At 50.6% G+C, this 19,030-nt stretch overlaps 1 protein-coding gene across 6 annotated transcripts in view; it reads right to left on the reverse strand.

The window, feature by feature from the left end:
• The window catches only part of STX2 (syntaxin 2), a 30,510-nt gene extending 12,291 nt beyond the window's left edge, over window positions 1-18,219 (reverse strand). For all 6 annotated transcript variants that reach the window (XM_045296773.1, XM_004709623.2, XM_045296775.1 and 3 more), the window contains exons 1-4: window positions 18,092-18,219; window positions 10,806-10,880; window positions 5,315-5,414; window positions 3,917-3,991 (exon numbers count right to left, since the gene is read on the reverse strand). In XM_045296773.1, the coding sequence (XP_045152708.1) occupies window positions 3,917-3,991; window positions 5,315-5,414; window positions 10,806-10,880; window positions 18,092-18,121 (280 nt within the window). In that variant the 5' untranslated portion in view covers window positions 18,122-18,219. The remainder of the gene's footprint in view (window positions 1-3,916; window positions 3,992-5,314; window positions 5,415-10,805; window positions 10,881-18,091) is intronic.
• Between the last annotated feature and the right edge of the window lie 811 nt (window positions 18,220-19,030).

Here is a 19,030-nt window from a genome sequence, read left to right on the forward strand (position 1 = left end):
TACCCCTCATCTTCTAACTTTATTTCTCCGTGAACCTTTTGAAGTCCCTCAGATACGATATGTATGTGCAGGTGGGTTTGGCTCCAGACCACCACAGTAAAGCAAGTTCCACTGTAACTCGAGCCACACTTTCCATATCCGTGTCACACTTTGTCATAACGCTACTTCGCCTATCATAGACTACCAGAGAGCATCAACATAGCTCTTCTATCCACTGGAAACCAGGAATGGTGTGTGACCCGAGTTACTGACATAACGTGGAGGGTCGAGGGCACAGGGAGCGAAGGCAGAGCTCTCTGACCACCTGGTCTTACAGATTTGACTTGAAATGAGCCCCAGTGGTGCTGGCTTCCAACCCCATTTGTACTGATTCTTCCCCACCCCCACCCTACACCTGCAGACAGGTTAGCAAGAGCAAATCATACCATGCTTGTTAGGTGGTGGCACAGCAATTAAGGGGCTCAGCTGAGAAGCACAAGGTCAGTAGTTTGAACCCCTCAGCTGCTCCAAGAGAAGAAGATGAGGCTTTGTGCTCCTTAGGAAACCCATATAGACAGTTCTACCCTGTCCTAGAGGGTCACTGTGTGTTGGATTGCCGCAATGAGTTGTGATTCTTTGTGGTGAAGACTACTCTCTTCCCGTAAAGATTGAAAGTCCCAGAAAATCTGTATCGAGTCACAGTGAACTAGAATCGAGTTGATGGCAGTGGGCATGGTTTCTTGGTTTATTCTCTGTGGTAGGTGTTAGCATTATTACCCGATCCATTGTGTGGACATTATAAACCCTCTGCCATGCGGCTGATTCCAATCGTACTGACCCCACAGAACTGCCCCACGGGGTTCCTGAAATGACTCTTCTTTACAGGAGCAGACTGCCTCATCTTTCTCCCTCAGACTGTTTGATGGATTTGAACTGCCAGCCTTGTGGTTAGCAGCCACAGGCCTAATCCACAGCACCACCAGTGCTCATCCTATGTGTACTACAGGATAAAACAAAGGGGAGTTATGTAAGTGTCACTGAGAACCAGGATTGGTGCATAGCTGAAAGGAGATACAGATTAATCCCTTCAAATTAGGTAAAAACCCTTAGTCTTTAATTTGACTTGGAAGTACCAGTAGGAATTCATGATTCACCTTCTCTTTAAAAAGAAAAGAAAAAATATGAAAACGTTCTTGCGTTAACCACTTGAGAAGGCCTTGAAACAATGGCCAAGACATTGCATATACAGCAATACGCTGTATCGACCAGTCAGAAAGTGTGGCTCTTATCTGGATCCCAGCCCAAAGGAACTGTACAAAGAGATAAACACAATAATAACAATTATGAAACCACAGGGAAATATACACTCTGACTGGCTAGTAGTAAAAATATATTAGGCACAAGAAGGCTTCAAAAAGTTTGGGCAAAAACAGAATTAAAAGACAAATCTATTTTATCCCTCAATCTATACTCCATCGAGGTGAAAATACTATTATAAAAATACTATTATAAAACATCCCTAAAGAACTGAGGGTCCTGGAACTTAGCAATGTCGATGCAGTCTTTTTTACACTATTCATTATGAAAAACGGGTACCCTTTAAATGTTTTTAAGGTTAGGAAACACAAAGTCAGAAGGAGCCAAATCAGGACTGTAAGGTAGATGTCTAATGATTTCCCACCCAAACTCTCCCAACCTGCCCTTGCTGATGAGAAGAAAGAGCAGGAGCCTGGTTGTGGTGAAAGACTCTCTGGGGAAGATTTCCTGAGCCAGGGGCTTAGGTGGAGAGCAAATGTTTTGAGAATGATGAGGGCAATGAATGTACAAATGTGCTTTACACAATTGATGTATGTATGGATTGTGATGAGTTGTATGAGCCCCTAATAAAACAATTAATAAAAAAAATTGTTTTTAAAGATTTCCTGAGCATTTTCTGCTAAAGTGCTCGCTAACTGCTCAAAACACTTTCAAAATGAGTTGTTACCACTGTTTGCTGGTCAACAAGCAGAATGCCTTGAACGTCCCCAAAACTACTGCCATGACCTTTGCATTTGACCGTCTGCTTTTGCTCTGACTGGACCCACTTCCATGGTGTTGTAGTCATCGCTTTCACTGTGATTTGTCTTCAAGATCGTATTGGGGAAGCCATTCTTTATCTCCTGTTACAAGTCTTCCAAGAAATCCTACTTGTTTAAAATTTCCATTGACTGCTCTGCTTGTCTGCAGCTGGTCTGGGAGCAACAGTTTTTTGGCATCCCCATTGAGCTGAACGTTTGGTCCACTTTAATTTTTCAGTCAGAATTGGGTCATGCAGACCAATCAGGATGTCTGTGGTGCTGGCTGTTGTTCCAACTCGGGCATGAACAAGTTCCATGGACATGGAAGGCCTGCCAACGCAGCTGCAGCTTCAGCATCATCTCAACCCTTCTTAAAAGGAGCTGTCCATTTGTAACCTGCTGACTGCTTTGGGGTATTGTCCCTGTAAACTGTTTGTAAAGCATCAATGATTTCACCATTCTTCCACCCAAGCTTTACCGTAGATTTGAGGTTTGCTCATTTTGATTTTAGCAGAATTCACGTTGCTCTCAAAGGGGCTCTTTTCAAACTGATGTCTTATCTTTCTTAGTGCTTCAAACGAGAGCCTGTTCAGATATGTTTTAATAAGCTTATTTTTTTGTGCAAAGAAAAAAATTGAAATCCAGCATAGTTTTTTTTATTATATGAATCTTCCGTGAACTTTCTGAAGACTCCACATACTATATATGTTACAGGAGCCCTAGTACCACAGTCAAAAGTATGTGAGACTGAATAGCACCTAACAACAACAGTTATCATAGTAGTTCAAGTGTTCGCTGCTAACCAAGTTGGCGGTTCAAACCCACCAGTTGCTCTGAGGGAGAAAGATGTGACGGTCTGCTTCCACAGAGACTACAGTCTCGGAAATCCAGTGGGTCATTCTCTTTGTCTTCTGGAGTCACTAAGAATTGGAATTGAATCGATAACAACAGGTACACCTTCTACAATAAATGTTTATTAATGATGTAATACTATTAAATGGCTGTAACTAATTTTATTTAGGTCCAATAATAGCACAGAGACTATGGCTTCTGGGGAAGCAGTCCCTATCGCCTTAACGATACCAGGAGCTGAGGGTGTGGGCAGAGTGTGGGGCACACTCAGTTTGACCTTTTCCACAATAAAAACCAAAAACCCAAACCCACCAAAGGGTTTCCAGGTCTGTAAATCTTTACAGAGAAGATAGCCTCAAATTTCTCCTGCAGAGCAGCTGGTGGGTTTGAACTCTCAATCTTTAGCAGAACAACATCAAAACCACAGCCCCACCGGGGCCCCTTTTTTCCATAGGGGGGTTATGGTAGTTGTTGTTTGAATCTGCGCAGAGACCGTTCTTGATTCTGTGCTCCTTTGTAAAGATGAAGTACAATGTGTCTTCCTACAATATCCAAAAAAGCAGCACCCACTTCAGTCCCGCGTCCCCATCTACACCCCCCAGAAAGCACTGCTTCAAAACTGAGAAACAAGCAACCCAGAACCAAGTGGGAATGCCCGTGAGGCTTACAAGAGTCCCCCCCCCTGACAAACCGCCCAGAAGAAAACTGGCCATTCATCTTCCAGGTGATGTCACCTTCTCAAATAGCTGAAAGTTAGCCAAAAACATGATAAAAATATAGAGCAATAACAAGATTGACGATTTATAAGCAAGCGCTTAATCAATCTTACTAAACTCCAAAATCTAAGGGCTCGAAGCCAGCCGTAACCCTGACTCACATGTAGGCCAACAGGGCTCTAAATACAGACAGGGCATTCATTTTAAAGTGGGCATCAATTGAATTTTGCAAGATAATCGGAGAGTGGTAGGTGGAAAGTTACCAAGGAGAAGGCAACAGTGGCCCGTCTCCCCCACCCCATCCATACTTACACTTGAGCTTGGCTCGGACTTTATTGGCGGTTTTCTTGATTTCTTTGTTTAGATCTTCAAGGTTTTCTTTTATTTCTATAACAATACACAACACAATGACATCTGAGTGATGGCATCCAACATAAGCACAGCAGAGACACGACACCCCTGTCAACATTCAAGGGGCACTGCCCTCCCTCAAGTGAGGTGCCGGCTCTCTCTCACGGGACACCAGAGAGTGCTCTGTGACGCACACTTGCTTGGTGGCAGCTTGCTGGGGAGGTCCCGCCCTCTGTCTTAACAAGCCAATGGGGCGGGGCCCTTCTGGTACAGCCCTGAGGGTGCACATCCCTGCCCACACTGACCCACAGAGGGCACAACACACAAAACCAATCAGGGTGCCCTGTGCTGGGAAAGGCCAAGGGTTTCCCCCAATCAAGGCACATCAACGCCTGATCCACAAAGTCACTCCACCCCCAGGGTGGAGCCCAAACTGGAGGAAGCCGGCCTGCTCCAAGGGCCTGGAGCTAGACCGAGGGAGGCAGCGGACACAGGTACAGAGCCCAGTCCAAAGGCAGCCAGCAGAAACCCACGTCCATTCCCTGGGAAGTGTTGTCCAGCTGAGAGGCAGCAGCATCTGTGCTGACGCAAACGCCACGGTGACTAACTTGAGTCCCACACCTGCTGGGACTCCCCTGGCACCGTGTGTCTGTGACGTGGGCAACCACAGCATGGAAAAACCTGGACACCATGACAATGACCAACATAGGCTATTGAAAAAAACGAAACCAACAGACATCCTGGGCACAGGGCTGCCACAGACCTTCAGGTCCATAAAGAAAGTCATCTAGACCCAAGGGGCGGCTGATGCCACAATACAGGTGTTCTCCAAGGAACGCCGAGCCCACAGGTGCTGGAAGGAGACAGGGAGACTCCTCAGAGCCCATAGAGATGTCCTGCCCTAGCACAGGGCCTCCTAACCGAGTATTGTTTGTGGAGGCCACCCACCTGTGGAGCTTCTGCTGAAGCAGCACCTTCATATGTGCTCCCACAAGTCCTGCTCTCTAGTCCCTGGCCACTGAGCACCCAGCACCATCATTGCTGTGGGGCTGTGGCATGCTGGGGGCCTCCGGGAGGCCACAGCTGGAAGCCAGGGTCTTATGAAGCTCTGACGAGACCGTGAGCCACACCAAGAGTCAGAATCCCTAAGGCTGTGCGTCTCTAGGTACCAGGACTGTCACCGGCTCCCCCATAAGTAGTTTGGGCAGCCAGGGCGGGAGCAGCTGAGTGTCAAGAGAGAGACAAAGAGACGCTCTCAAAGGCACTTGGGCACACACACACACCCAAAGGCACACACACAGGTGAACATGCGCGCGCACACACAGGTACGCGCACACGTGTGTAAGGCCCCAAACGTACTTCCTTCTGGATTTGGTGCAGAAAGGATGATGCTGTGGTTCTTCTTGACTTCTTCCACAAACTGGGCGATCTTGGCAATGCTGTTTCTAATCTCCTCCACCTGGAAGGCAGAGTCAGTCAGGGCCACAGCAGGAAATCCAAGACCACCGCAGGAGTGTCCAGTCCCTCAAAAGGAGAGTGGAGAAGGGGTGAACAAAAGTCTCCACATGAAGACATAGGGCCTCCCGTCTCACAGAGAGACCTGCCCCATCTCTGTGTCTCTGTGACTGAGCCCACTTCAGCCATTCCTGATCAGAGAGACACTGGCGGGAGGCTGAGACCTCTGCCCTTGGAATCTTTCCAGCCTGGAGCTGACATGGCTGGGTTTTCAGGTCCATAGGGGCAGTGACACTAGGGAGGAGCACAACTCTTAGCCTCAACAACCCCCTGAGATCCAAGGGGCAACAGTTGCCCAAGGACAGAGCTGAGAGGGTTCCAAAAGTGGGAGGAGTGGAGATAATGGGAACCACGGGGGGCGGGCGGGGGAGATGACACATTGAAGGGACTTGGACTTGGTGCAAGTAATGAGATGAAGCAAATGTGTATGAATGGACGAATTGTTGGGTGTCAGACTGATGATCTGCTCTGTAGACTTCGGTGGTTCTAACCCACCAGCTGCCCAGCAGCAGGAGGAGGAGGTGGCAGTCTGCTTCTGGGACAGTTCTGTTCTGCCTTATGGGGCAGTGTCGGTCAGGACGGACTCCAAGGCAGACTCAGCCGCAAGGACTTGCTCACTGACCGCCAGCTTTCTGTGAGGTGCTGACAGCCGTCCTCTGACACTCGGTCTCAACAAGCCAGTGTTCTTTTCCACACAATTGCCAAAGGGATGAAAGGTGCACTCTTCAAAGGCCTGTGTAGCCTAAACAATAGGCCTCGGGACACACCAGCCACGGACTGCCTATCCCTGGGGTCTCCCAGAGGAAGCAGCCCGGCAACACCGGATCCTGGCCCCGTGAGACCCAGTGTGTCTCTTTGTTACAGCAGCTGTCTGAAGCCAACTCACAAGACACCACAGAGGTTTTTATCGGGGGAACAAAACTTGTCTCCCAAATAGAAATCCATTCATGAACAGTGTTGTGCATTTCTAGATTCTCATCTGCCCTGCGGTGTGGCCCGCTGCCCCGGCCGCCACAGGCTTCCCGGTGGGTCAGGAACCTGAGCGTGGAGAGGCAAACAGCTGATCCCTGAGCTAGAAAGCTGGGACTGCGAGGGCCCGTAGACTCTGCCCTGTCACCGCGGCAGTGAGTTCAAGTGCTTCAAGCCTGAACTCACCCTCTCACTCAGAGCTCATGACAGGGGGCAAACCCCATGTCTAGATGGGCCACGAAGCTCAAAGCCCTGCTGTCCCAGGGTCTGGTGTTGTGTGACCACCTGGACCTTATGTGAGGGGCCCAGGATCCCCTAAGGTCCCCAGCCCAAGCCCAGATACGACGAAGATCGCAGCACTGCAAGAGAGTCTAACGGGGATAGGAGCTGTAAGCTATCAAAAACTGCGGGCGCTATTCCCACCAGAGCTCAATGTCTGTAGTGGAATTCTTCACGTTCTTACAGTATAATTTCATTTCAGTCTTCCTGTAAACACAAAATCTTTAAACTGAAAACAGATCTTTTAAAATATCTGCTGCTTCACAACGCGGGCCTCACCCAAGTAAAGATACTTGGTTTCGGCACACAGGCCTGCATGTCCCTCGGCCATCTTGGAAGGTCCGTTTCTAAAAAGAATTCCACGTGTCAAAAGCAGACACAGACAACGTCGGGCCCCTGACAATAAACAGCCCGCTGTGACTGCAGAAGAAAAGGAAGCTGTGGGGCTCAGCACCCACAGGGACGTCCCGCTGCCACAATGGTGCCAGCTCCCATCTGCACCGGGGACTCCCCACACAGGGTCTCTCCTTGTCCATTATCAGCCTAGACAGTGGGATGCGTTGGAGCTGAAGGCGTTTTCTAGAAGTGAGTTGCTGTCAGCACACAACCACTGCTGGAGAGGCCCTTTCACAGACAAGACACTGGCTGTGGAGTCGACTGGGCTCTCAGCAGGCGGAAACTAGAGATTACCCGACCATCCACATTCGTCCCATCTGGCCCCAGCTTCCTGACCCACCCGCGAACCACCAGCGGTCCATTCCAAATCATGGTGACCTCGTGTGACAGTGAAGCTGCCCCTGGATTTTCCACCGGCTCTTTCTCCATAGAGATGTGTGAACCACTAACATTTTGGTCAGTGGCTGAGGCTGAACTGTTGGGGCCACGAGGGCTCCCTACCCACCACAGCAATGTCCTCGTTTAACGACGACTCCAGTTTAGGATCATTCAATGAATTATGCTGTATAATCTCTGTGCTGAATCCAGCAACAACATGTAATGCTAGGAGGTTCTTTAAAATAAAAAATATATTTTTACAAGGAGTTGTGTCTGGGTAAAGCCAAAAGCTATACCGACTGCCATCATGTCACTGCCAACTCAGAGCAAGCCCAATAGGGTTTCAGAGACGCCCACCCTGACAGGTGCAGACAGACTCATCTTTCTCCCTCAGAGAACCCGCAGTGACACACGGCTTCCGAGCACCCAGGGAAAGGAGGTGAAAACAGAAACATGGCAAAGGGGGCAGGGAGTCTTAAAGACAATAAAAAGCATCTCGTTTCCAAGGAGTACCAGCAGAAACCTAGCAGTTGTTGTACGGTGCCCTCAAGCCGGCTCTGACTCTTAGCAACTCGAGTAGTAACAGGAGTAAACCCTGCCCAGTCCGTGCCCCCTCGCAATCGCCGTCATGTCTGAGCCCGCTGCTGCAGCCGCCATACTGTCACCAAGGTCACTTCTCATATCTCGCTCACAATGTCCTTTCCTGGTTTCCCCACTAGATCAAAACCAGGAACTATAGGCAATCCTTGACGTCTGGTGACCACCTTGGCAGTGGGTATTATTTCAAGGACAGCATGTTAGGGATGTTTAAAGCCCTACATCAGCAGACCCAGCAGGATGATGCTTTTACAGGAGCACAAACACCGAAACCAGTGTATTTTAGCTGAAGCACGAACGAGACCCAACCTGAAAGTAAAGCTTCCACCACCAAAAACATATGCTGTGGACACGTTTCTTTTCGTCATAGTGAGCAAAGGCAAGAGACCTGTGCTGGAACTCACTCTCAACAGTTAGAACCCCTGCAGAATGTGATCCACGAGTCTGCCGATGGTGCAAGGCATGTAACAAGGGAAGGGCGACCCTGGGGAGGGAGGGGCGGCTCCCGGTGCAGCCCCAGAGAAGGCACCGGGTTCCAGGTCAGATCTGAGAGCCACCATTCCAGATGTGGCGACCTCAGCCCTGCACTCTGGGCAATGGCCATACTGACCAGTGACCACATCTCAGCTGTCTAGTGCCGATATAACAAAAACAGCACACGTGAGTGGCTTTGTTAGTTCTTGGTAGGTGCTGTCCAGTCGATTCTGACTCGCAGCGGCCCTGTGCCCAACAAAACGAACCACCGTCAGTCCTCACAATTGTTGTGATTGAGCTCACTGGTGCATCTTCTGCCAGTCCATCTTCTAGACAGTCCTTGCCGACTATGCAGTATGCCAAGCATGAAGTCCTTTTCCAGGGACGAGTCCCTGCTGATGGCCTGTCCAAAGTAAATGAGCCAGAGTCCTGCATACTCACTTCCGAGGAGCATCCTCGCTGTACTTCTTCCAAGACAGAGGGATTGTTTTTTCATGGTACTTTTCAGATTCTTTTCCAGCACCATCGTTCAAATGCCTTGATTCTTCTTCCCCCTTCCTTATTCAATGCCAACTTTTACATACGTATGAAGTGACTGAAAATACCTTGGCTTGGGGCAGCTGCACCTTAGTTCTCAAAATGATACCTGATATAAAGTTATTGTGCCAACCGAGCCAATAAGAACATGTGGGGTTAATTGAAGGGCGGAGAGATAAATGGTTTGGTGAGCCTCGCCTTTCCAGTTCGCGGGTCTCTTGCTTTCTGATGGTTGGACCAGGGTGCAGCTTTTCTTAGCCAGTTTCCTGCTTCCGCTGGAAAGGTTCACTTCCTGCAAGACATCCCCAAGGAGAAGCCACATGGACCTACCCTGATGCAGGCCTGGGTGCTGGAGTGCCGTGTGGAGACCCCTGCCAGCGCTGAGATGCTTACACGTTCACTGATTCGGCTTCCCTCCTGCAGTCAGTGTCATAGTGTGTGTTTTGTGAGATGGAGGAGGACTTTGTGGATTGGTGTCAGACATATGGGCTAATGTTGGACTTGTGAGCTTGGGCAGCACTGGGTTGGGATGTTTTCTTGATGTGCGCTTAACCTTTATATAAAAATTTCTCTCATACATGAGTTTCTGTGGATTTGTTTCTCTAAAGTACCCAGACAAACACAATACCCTTGTTCTCCAACATGTTAAGAAGCAAAGATTTGCAATAGGTTGTTGGCTTTCTTGGCTATTAAATGAAATCCTTAACAAATTCAATCTTTTTTCCAATGACCGTGATGTTGTCTATGGGTCCAGTTGTAAGGATTTTGACTTTCTTTACACCAAGTGGTAATCCATTGAAGGCAGCAGTTTAGAATAAATCAGAATTTATTCTATCACAGATTAGAAGTTCAAAGTCAGGGGACCAGACACAGGGGGAACCTTTCTCTGTGGGTTCATTTTCATCCGTCTTCCTCTGGGTCTAAGAGGTTCCCAGCACAGAGACCCTGGGTCCAACGGACGTGCTCAGCTCCAAGCCCTTCTTTCTGGGTGGTAGCCCAGCCCTCCCATGTCTGCTTCCTTGTTTAATCCCTGTTGGATCTCAAAGGAGCTCAGCTAGATACAATCTAATCCTGTAGATTGTATCTACCTCGTTAAGAAAACTGCCTCATTACCATCATAGGAGTGATGATGTGCAACCCATTAAGCTTACATCAGAGGAATAACTGGGGTCAAGTACTGTGTAATACTGAGAATCGTGGCCTGGTTCACCCATCTCAGCCCACACAACAGGGCAGTACAGCGCACACTTGCTTCTGTGTACGGAGATGACTTGGGGGAAAGGCCATAAGATCGAGTGCTACCCACCAGCACCTCCAAACCCCCCGAGAAGAAGGCCACCATCACCAGCAGACAGACCCTCCTCGCCAAGCGGGCCCTCAGCTAGAGCAGAGCTCTCTCACAGGAGGAGGGTGGGCTGCTGCATGCCACCTACCCAGTTCCACCGTTCTCGCCCCACCTGCCAAGGCAATCACCGGCAACAACAATTGCTTCTCTCCTCAGTGTTTCCGGAGCACTGAAAAGACTAGAGGAACATATGTGATTCACACAGCAATGTCTACGAATCTTCGCTTCACTGATGATTACAGCAGCGTCCAATTTGATAACTGCACAGTTACACCAACCCCATTACATCAGCACTAAAGAGGGAAGCTGACAGGGGTGGGGGCTGGGGGGGCTGGGAGGTTCTCAGTGAACAGCTCTTACCTGATGGAAGAATTCATCCATAAAATGGTCCTTTTCAACCACGACACTCGTGTCTCCATCGTCATTTTTCCGACACTGAAATGGAAAATATAACATGGAAGATTCCAGTGCTTTTTTAAAAGCCTTTATAAATTCAAGTCTCAGCAGTGCATGGAGAGATAACAGCTGCTGGATACCTACAAGAACTCAAGTCATTCTTCGACTAAGCGGGAACTGTCACTGCCACGCCTGCCACTGAACTCAGCTGCACTGTCACATAGCAGACTGTGGATGGACAGAGGGCGTGTAGCTATGGGAGCCCAGAGTGCATTTTATTGTATTGTATTTTAATTATTTTATTGGGGTCTCATACAACTCATCACAAGCCATACATACATCAATTGTGTAAAGCACATTTGTACATTCGTCACCCTCAACATTCTCAAGACATTTGCTCTTTACTTAAGCTCATTATTCCCCCTCCCTCCCCACTCCCCTCCCCTCATGAACCCTTGATAATCTGTAAATTATTATTTTGTCATGTCTATTGTTTGACTGGAAGGTGGTCTTGGAGAGTGGGTACAGTTCCAGGCTTGAAGGATGTTAATGGATTCCACCAGTCTCTCAGATCTGTAAGCCTGGTCTTTTTTTGTTGCTGTTTAATCATTTTATTAGGGGCTCATACAACTCTTATCACAATCCACACATCAATTGTGGAAAGCACATTTGTACATTCATTGTCCTCATCATTCTCAAAACATTTGCTCTCCACAGAGTGCATTTTAGAACCCTTCCTTCTTACACCAGACCGGTCAGCACACCACATCCCATAAGGAGCCCTGGTGACACCAAGAGCTAGAGGCTGGGCTGCTAACCAAAAGATCAGCGGTTTGAACCCACCGACCAGTGGGAGAAAGATGAGGTTGTCTGTACCCACAGAAACTTACAGTCTCAGAAACCCTACCGAGCAGTCTGCACTGTCCTGTGGAGTCTCTAGGAGTCAGAACCAAATAAACGGACTGAAAAAAATCTCAATTAGGAAGAGGGAAAAGAAAAAGGTCTTCAGCGCCAGGGAGAAGAGAGGACAGATGAAGACCCGAGGGAATGGAATGGACACTGACTAGCAGAGGGCTGCAGAGAGGAAGGGCAGAGCTGCGGACGGACGCTGGCAGCATGGGGCAGCGGAGGCCACTCCCAGTGAGTCAGCTGGACTCCAGCCTGAGGGAAGCCGAGGTGGGAGTGGGGCTCCGCCTTTCCACGCCCTTCTTAGAAGCACCAGTAAAGTCTTCGCCCATCAGAGGCTTGAGGTGCCAGCTTCCCTCTCACAACGAGGGGATCACTGGGACACAGCCATCCACCAACACTGAGCCTGGAAGAGTCTGGGAATGAGGATGCCTGGGACATAAGCGTGTCTTAGAAGCACTACAAAGCCTCTCCTGTCCCACTCAGGACCATGGCCATCCATCTCATGGTCAATCCTGACCCTCACTGTGTGTGTGTATGTGTGTGTGTGTGTGTGTGTGTGTGTGTGTGAGAGAGAGAGAGAGAGAGAGAGAGAGAGAGAGAGAGAGAGAGAGAATGAGCGCGCACTGGGCTGCCAATCAAAAGTTCACCAATAGGTCAGTGGTTCAAACTCACCCTGCAGCTCTGCAAAAGACAAACCTAGCAATAATTTGTTGCCGTAAAGATTAGTCTAGGAAATCCAATGGGCAGCTTTACTGTGGCATAGGTCATAACTGTGAGTCAGAACCAACCCCAAATTCCCCAACGACATGATACAAATATACAGATCACCAGGTGGTCAATCCCTGCAGGACACCACGCTATGGTAGAGGGTCAGTGAGATGGACAGACACTGTGGCTGCAACAATGGGTTCAGACATGGCAAAGAACCAACTCCACAGCATCCCACCACCACCCCGATTCAGCTGTTCCCTCAACTCTGGGGCCCCAAGTAGAAGTAAGGGACAGTGGTGTGTCCATAGTGGCATGCTCTCCTTTCCTAAGGGCCTGAGTTTGATTCTTGGCCAGTGCACCTGCCACTGGGAGAAATACTGGCTATCTCTCTGCATGCAGAGGAGGAAGAGGTGGGCTGGGAAGCCGAGGCAGAGCCACTCTGAGTCCCAGCCAGCTGGACGGCAGTGAGTTTCATGGAGTCAGTAGTGAACCTTTGTTCACAGGTTGTGTGTGTTATCAGTGTGGTATCTAGTCAACAGGAGGCTATTAGCAGCCAAGTTAGGGGGGAATGAAGTTACATGTGGGTTTTTGACTGTGCGGGGGCAGTTCCCGGTGCCTGTTTAGTTCAATGGTCAGCTGTACTGGGCCGACAGCTTCACGGCAGGTCCAACAGGAGGCACTGAGGTGACGTGCAGGAAAAGATCTCGTAATTGGCCTGGAGCATCCCAAGGTGGGCAGCTCTGGCCTGGCCACTATGAGGACATCGCTTCAGCCTGGCCAGAGCCCCACCTCAGGGTAAGCCTGTCAGGGCTCTAGTTCATACACCATGCAGGAAATGCCCAGACTTTCTGAGGGACTGCCAGAAACATGAGCCCCCAGGCAGGCAGGGCAGGGAGCTGGGAGCAGGCAGCGGGGCGAGGGCATTTCAGGAGCCCAGCGCTGACCTGGGGCTGTAGCCCAGCATATGTGGGGAGGCCACCAGGGAGGACGGACAGTGTGATGCAGGGCTGTCATTGAGATGTCTGACTTGTTAACTCAGACGAGACCGGAAGCTAAAATCGAGAAGCAGCCCATCTGTGGGTCTAGGCAGTGGTTCTCAACCTTCCTAATGCCGCGGTCCTGTCATACAGTTCCTCATGTTGTGGTGATCCCCCCAAACCATAAAATTACTTCCGTTGCTACTTCATCACTGTAAGTTTGCTACTGTTATGAATTGGGCGACCCAAAAGGGTCAAACCCACACGTTGAGAACTGCTGCCTTACAGAGACCAAAAGGGACACAGCTCTGGAAGCAAGCAGAGAAAGGGCAGGTTCCAGCTGTGGGAAACTGTTCCAGGGGATCAGTGGAACGTAAAAGCTTGGCAGGACTGAGTAGGCTGGGAAATTCTATACGATACCTACCCCAAACAAAACAAACCAAGGCCCTCTGCTGTAAGTCATTCACTAAGTCGCACTGCCCCTGTGGGGTTCCAATACTGCAAATCTTTACGGAAGCTCACTGCCACCCCTTTCCCAGTTCAAACCACTGCCTCTGTGGTTAGCAGCCCAGAATGTAACCCACTACCACCACCAGGGCGTCACATACAAAATGATAAGCAGAGTAGACACACTTTGTATTTTGTTTCAGTCAACAATTTAAGGAGAAATAAATTCTTGTTTTAAAATTAGGGTCTGAGTATTTAGTGCATAGCATCTTGAACAACATGAGCTATTTGTGTGGCCAAAGGAATAACTTCAAAAGATCTGAGTCGAGTTTGTCCTGCCCTATAAAGGTTTGAATTTGGAATTCAAAGCCTTGCACTCAGAGATTAAAGTACTGTCATACTCTCATTGCCCTTAGATCTAGAAATGAACACCACACAGCTATTATAAGGAACCCTAGTGGCGCTGTGGGTTTAGGATTGGACTGCTAACCATAAAGTCAGCAGTTCAAACCCACCAGCCACTCCAGGGGAGAAAGATGAGGCTATCTCCTCCTATAAACATTAACAGGCTTTAGAAACCCACAGAGACAGTTCTGTGCTGTCCTATAAGGTGCCTAGATCCTATTAGAGAGTAAAATCAACTTGATAGCAATGGGTTTTATTTTTTTGGTTTTGTTTTTGTTTGTGTTTGGAGATTCTTGGTGATGCTGTAGGCTAGGTGATAAGCTGCTAACCACAAGGTTGGCAGTTCAGAAACACCAGCCACTTCAAGGGAGAAAGAGGAGGCTGTCTGCTCCCATAAAAATCTACCATTTCAGAATGGGACTCCGGGGTAGTGGATGAGATTTGTGTGTACAGCCCCTGTGTTTTTGCATGCGTGCTATGTAAGTTTATAATCTGTCTATTCATAGTCTTGTGTTTGTCATCATGCAAACAAGCCCCACAGCTGTGACCTGTAGCTCCTCTAGTCTCAAGCACAGCAAGCATATCCTTTGGCAGACAAGAATTCTGGAACTGAAGTAATCGAACCATGTTTGGGGTCATCATCTCCTAGAATGTGGACATTATGCTGGTTTTCGACTCAGAGTGAGGCCTGGTGGTGCAGTGGTTCAGCACTGGCAATTGGGACCCGCCCAGTGGCTCTGAAGGAGAAAAGCCTGGCATCTGTCCCCATAAAGATGACGACCACCTAGTAAACCCTACAGGGTAGCTCGATGCTGTCACTATTGGGGTCAGCTCAAAGGGACCCGGAGACCCTGGCTAACCTAAAGGAGCCCTAGTGGCACAGTGGTTAAGCACTCAGCCCTCAGAGAAAGATGAGGCTGTCGTCCTCCAAAAAGGCTGACAGCCTTGGAAGCCCCAGCAGCTCTCCTCTGACCTACAGGGTGAAGCAGAGTCCGGAGCCCCCGAGGGTGGTGGGTCCCCTTGAGTGAGGTGGTGAGTAATCTTTTCCTGAGGAGGAAGCATCAGGAACGAAGGAGGGGAACGTCTCGGAGGCATCACAAAGCTGGGAGTGTTGACGGTGCAAATGAGGTGTGCTCACTAACCAATATGAAACACTAAACTTCGCCTATAGAAAAACGCGGACCCTTAGAAACACGCTGCTGGGCAGACAGTTTACTCTGGATGGCCGCAGGGCATGGGGGATCTCACTGAAATGTTCCTATCTAGCAACTCAGATAGGTTTTGAAAGTCAAAAGTTATTAAGAAGGATATCAAACTTCATTTCAAATTAACATTCTATACTCGGGAAAAGGTTTCACTTGGTTTTGGTTTTAATAACTTCCTGAGAATGCACAAAGACAGAGTAAATAGTAGTAGCTCTTATAAGTACCCATCACTTGCTTCCTCTCACCTTCTCCCAAACTTCACAGGCAGATCACCTCAGGTGCACCCCCTGCCTCGAAGACAAAGGCAAGTCCCCTGCTATTATCCACGCTTCACAGCCAGGGAACTGTGGGTCTTGGGAGTTTTGAAATCGACCCAGGATGAGACACCTCCACTGATATGCTAAGTCTTATCACCTAACGCAGGACAGTATCAGACTCTGTGAGGCCACTTCTGAAGTTCTAGAACATGCACTCTGCCACTTTGAGACTTATTTGACTTCTTACTGCCCCCACCCCCCCGTCAGCATCTCTTCATTTTACAATACCTGAACTCCTATCCTGGGGCACCCAGTCAGACAGCACAGGACTCAGTCACCTGCAGGGTTCCACGGCAAAGCTCAGCACATCTGACCCGTCATAAAAGGGGAACCCACTGCCATCCAGTCGATTCTGACTCGGGGCAAGCCTGTAGGGCAGCACAGAACTGCTCCTTGGCGTTTCCAAGACCATTCATCTTTACAGGAGCAGATAGCCTCATCTTTCTCCCTCAGAACACTTGGTGGGTTTGAACTGCCCACCTTGAGGTTAGCAGCACAAAGTGTAGCCCACTGCAACACCAGGGCTCCATTGTAAAGATTACAGACTGGGAAACCCTCAGGTGCGGGTCTACTGGTCCAACACGGTCCTGAATGAGCATCCTAGGCTCATAACAGGGATGCCCTTGGGCAATCGGGCTTCCAGCCCCCGCTGGAGGTGGCAGAGGCTAGAAATGTGCAAGAAGACCTAACAAAAGGGGAAATGAGCAGCAGTAATTACTACCCATGATCTTAATGTGGGGGGGGGGGAACCTATCATTAGTTCTGTTGGGCAAAAACGTTCCCAGTCTGGAGTGTTCCACTCTAGATTTGGCACCTCTGGCTCACAGGACTGGCATCTACAAGCAGGGCGGATCAGTGGCCTTTGGTGGGGGCAGAATATCTCCAACGGACATGCCAAAACCAGCATTTCAGGCCAGGAAGTCAGCAAAGGGGCCAAGCATGGGTGTTGGTACAAAAACTCTGACCCTTGAGAGGGAAGGGGCAACTGAATAAAGACGTCCAAAAGGGACTGCGCCTACAGGCAGCCCTCAGAGGCTCTGCAGTCCAGGTCAGGTCCAGCAGTGAGGCGAAGATGGCAATGAAGCGGGACACCCGCGCTTTTTGGTTCCCCCGGGGAACTGAACATTGCATAGACACGGTCTACGAAGTGTGCGGTAGCCTTATGGTGACAGAGATGTGGGAACAACCTTAAAGGAGCACAGACATAGAGTGAGCACATACGGCCATAAAAATGGCGCCCAGAGACTTTCCTGATGCAGGGTCGCCCCAAACCTCCCATGTGTTTAAAAAATGTGGAATCTGCAAAGTACAATAACCGAGATCCGCCTATAAACACATATACAGAGCAAACTGCCCGCCGGGAGCTCAAGAGAGACAAGCTGCTCTCCGCCCCCTGCAGCCAGCACACACACACTCGCTCACCCAAACATCAACAGAGCATCCCCAAAGCGCAAGACAGGCGAGGGAAACCCGGGGCAGAGTGGAGGGCAGGCCGCCGGCTGCTGCCAGCACCCTAGGGTGGGCCCTGCAGCAGTTATACACACACAAGTTCTGGCCCTGATAAGGGCAGTAAAGGTCCCAGAAGAGGGGGTTCTCTCCCACAAACGGTGGGGTGGGGGTGGGTCCTGCCGAGAAAGGAGACTAGTGCTGGGATCTGGGCAGTAAGGGATCCAGCCTCTTGAGCTGTCAAAGGGGCAAGTGTGGGAGCAAGATGAGACCACCCCTGACCAGCCAAGGAAGTGAAGTCACCAGCTGCGCCCACTGGGAGCGGGAGTGGGGCCTGGAGAGGGACTGTGGCCTGGGAAGTCCCCTGGGACTCTACCCACCCACTCCGGCCCCTAATCCCTGACCTGGGAGCCCCCTCCCAACCAAACCCTTCCTCCATGGTCTAGGGCAACCCTCTCTTCCTTTCCTGATCTGAGACCCCCCTCCTTCCATCTGGGCCCCTCCCTCTGACCCGTTCTCCCTCACCAGGGCACCTACTTGCTTAGTCTGGGACCCCCTCTCATTCGGCCCCTCCGGCCCTAGCCTGGAACCCCACCTTCCCCTCAGCTCCTCCCTCCGTGGCCTGAGACCCTCTCTTCCAGGGACCCTCCCTTTCTGAGCTGGGAGCCCCTACGCGACCTCTCCTTCCCGGTCCTGGGCGCCCCTCTTCCACCCAGGCCACTCCTTCCTTGAACTGGGGAGCCCCGCTTCCTCTCAGCCCGGCCCCTCCCAGCCTCGGGCCTCCCGCTGGACCCGCCCAGCCCAAACCGCTATCCGCTCGCTCGCTTGCTCACCGCCGTCAGGTCCGGCAGCCGGTCCCGCATTCCCCGGCCGGGCGGCGCGCCCCGCCGCTCACGCTGCCCGCCCGGAGGCAAGCCGGACGCAGGGTCTCAGTCGCGCGTCGCCGCCTCAGTCGCAGCAGTCTCGGTCAGCGCCCGCCCGGCCGCCACCCTCCTCCCCTCCGGGCGGCGCTGCCACGGCAACCGACCGCTGCTCTGCGCGTGCGCGGCCGCCGCCCGCGAACTCCCTGCGGGAATGCCGCGACTGGAGGCGGGGCCTGGCACCAAGGGGAGGAGCCTGAAGTGGGAGGTCGTGGCTGCAAGAGAAGCAGTGGGACGGGATGGGCTTTGCCGGAGTGAGTGACCCGGCTGGGAGCAAGGAATGAAGGAGGCAAAGTTGGGGAATAGGGGCGGGGTCTGGGATTAGGAGGAGCCTTGAGTGAGGGGGCGGGGCCGAGAGGATAACGGGACCCTGGTGGGTGGGCGTGGTCTTAGTGGGAAGAAATCCAAGGCCGGGGCGGGGCCTGGAGTGAAGAGGGCAAAGGCAGGGGCAGGGATGAGGCGGGTCCTTAAATACGGGGCGGGGCCAGAAGATAACGGAGCGTGAGCAGGATGGGAGGGGTGGGGTTGCGTAAATGGACAGGGCCTGGGCAGATAAGAGCCCGGACCTGCCAGGCGGTGCGGGTCCAGTTATGCTGCACCACATACCACTTATTCCTCTTGATAGGTGCTTTTTCTTTCACACACACACCTCTTGGTTTTATTTATAAAAAACAGCCCGCCTGTAACACGAAGAGGTCAGCAGTTTTAAACCACCAGCCACTCCCAATGTCAACTATGAACTTTAGTCAATAATTTTGCCATATTGGCTCATGGATCGTATGCAGTGGAGTGCAGATATATGAAACCAAACCCACTGGCGTCGAGTGGACTCCTACTCTCCGTGACCTTGTA

This window comes from Echinops telfairi, unplaced genomic scaffold (assembly GCF_000313985.2).
Source record: "Echinops telfairi isolate 266 unplaced genomic scaffold, ASM31398v2 ScPeMD7_7412;HRSCAF=8450, whole genome shotgun sequence".
In the NCBI taxonomy this organism is placed as follows: domain Eukaryota; kingdom Metazoa; phylum Chordata; class Mammalia; order Afrosoricida; family Tenrecidae; genus Echinops; species Echinops telfairi.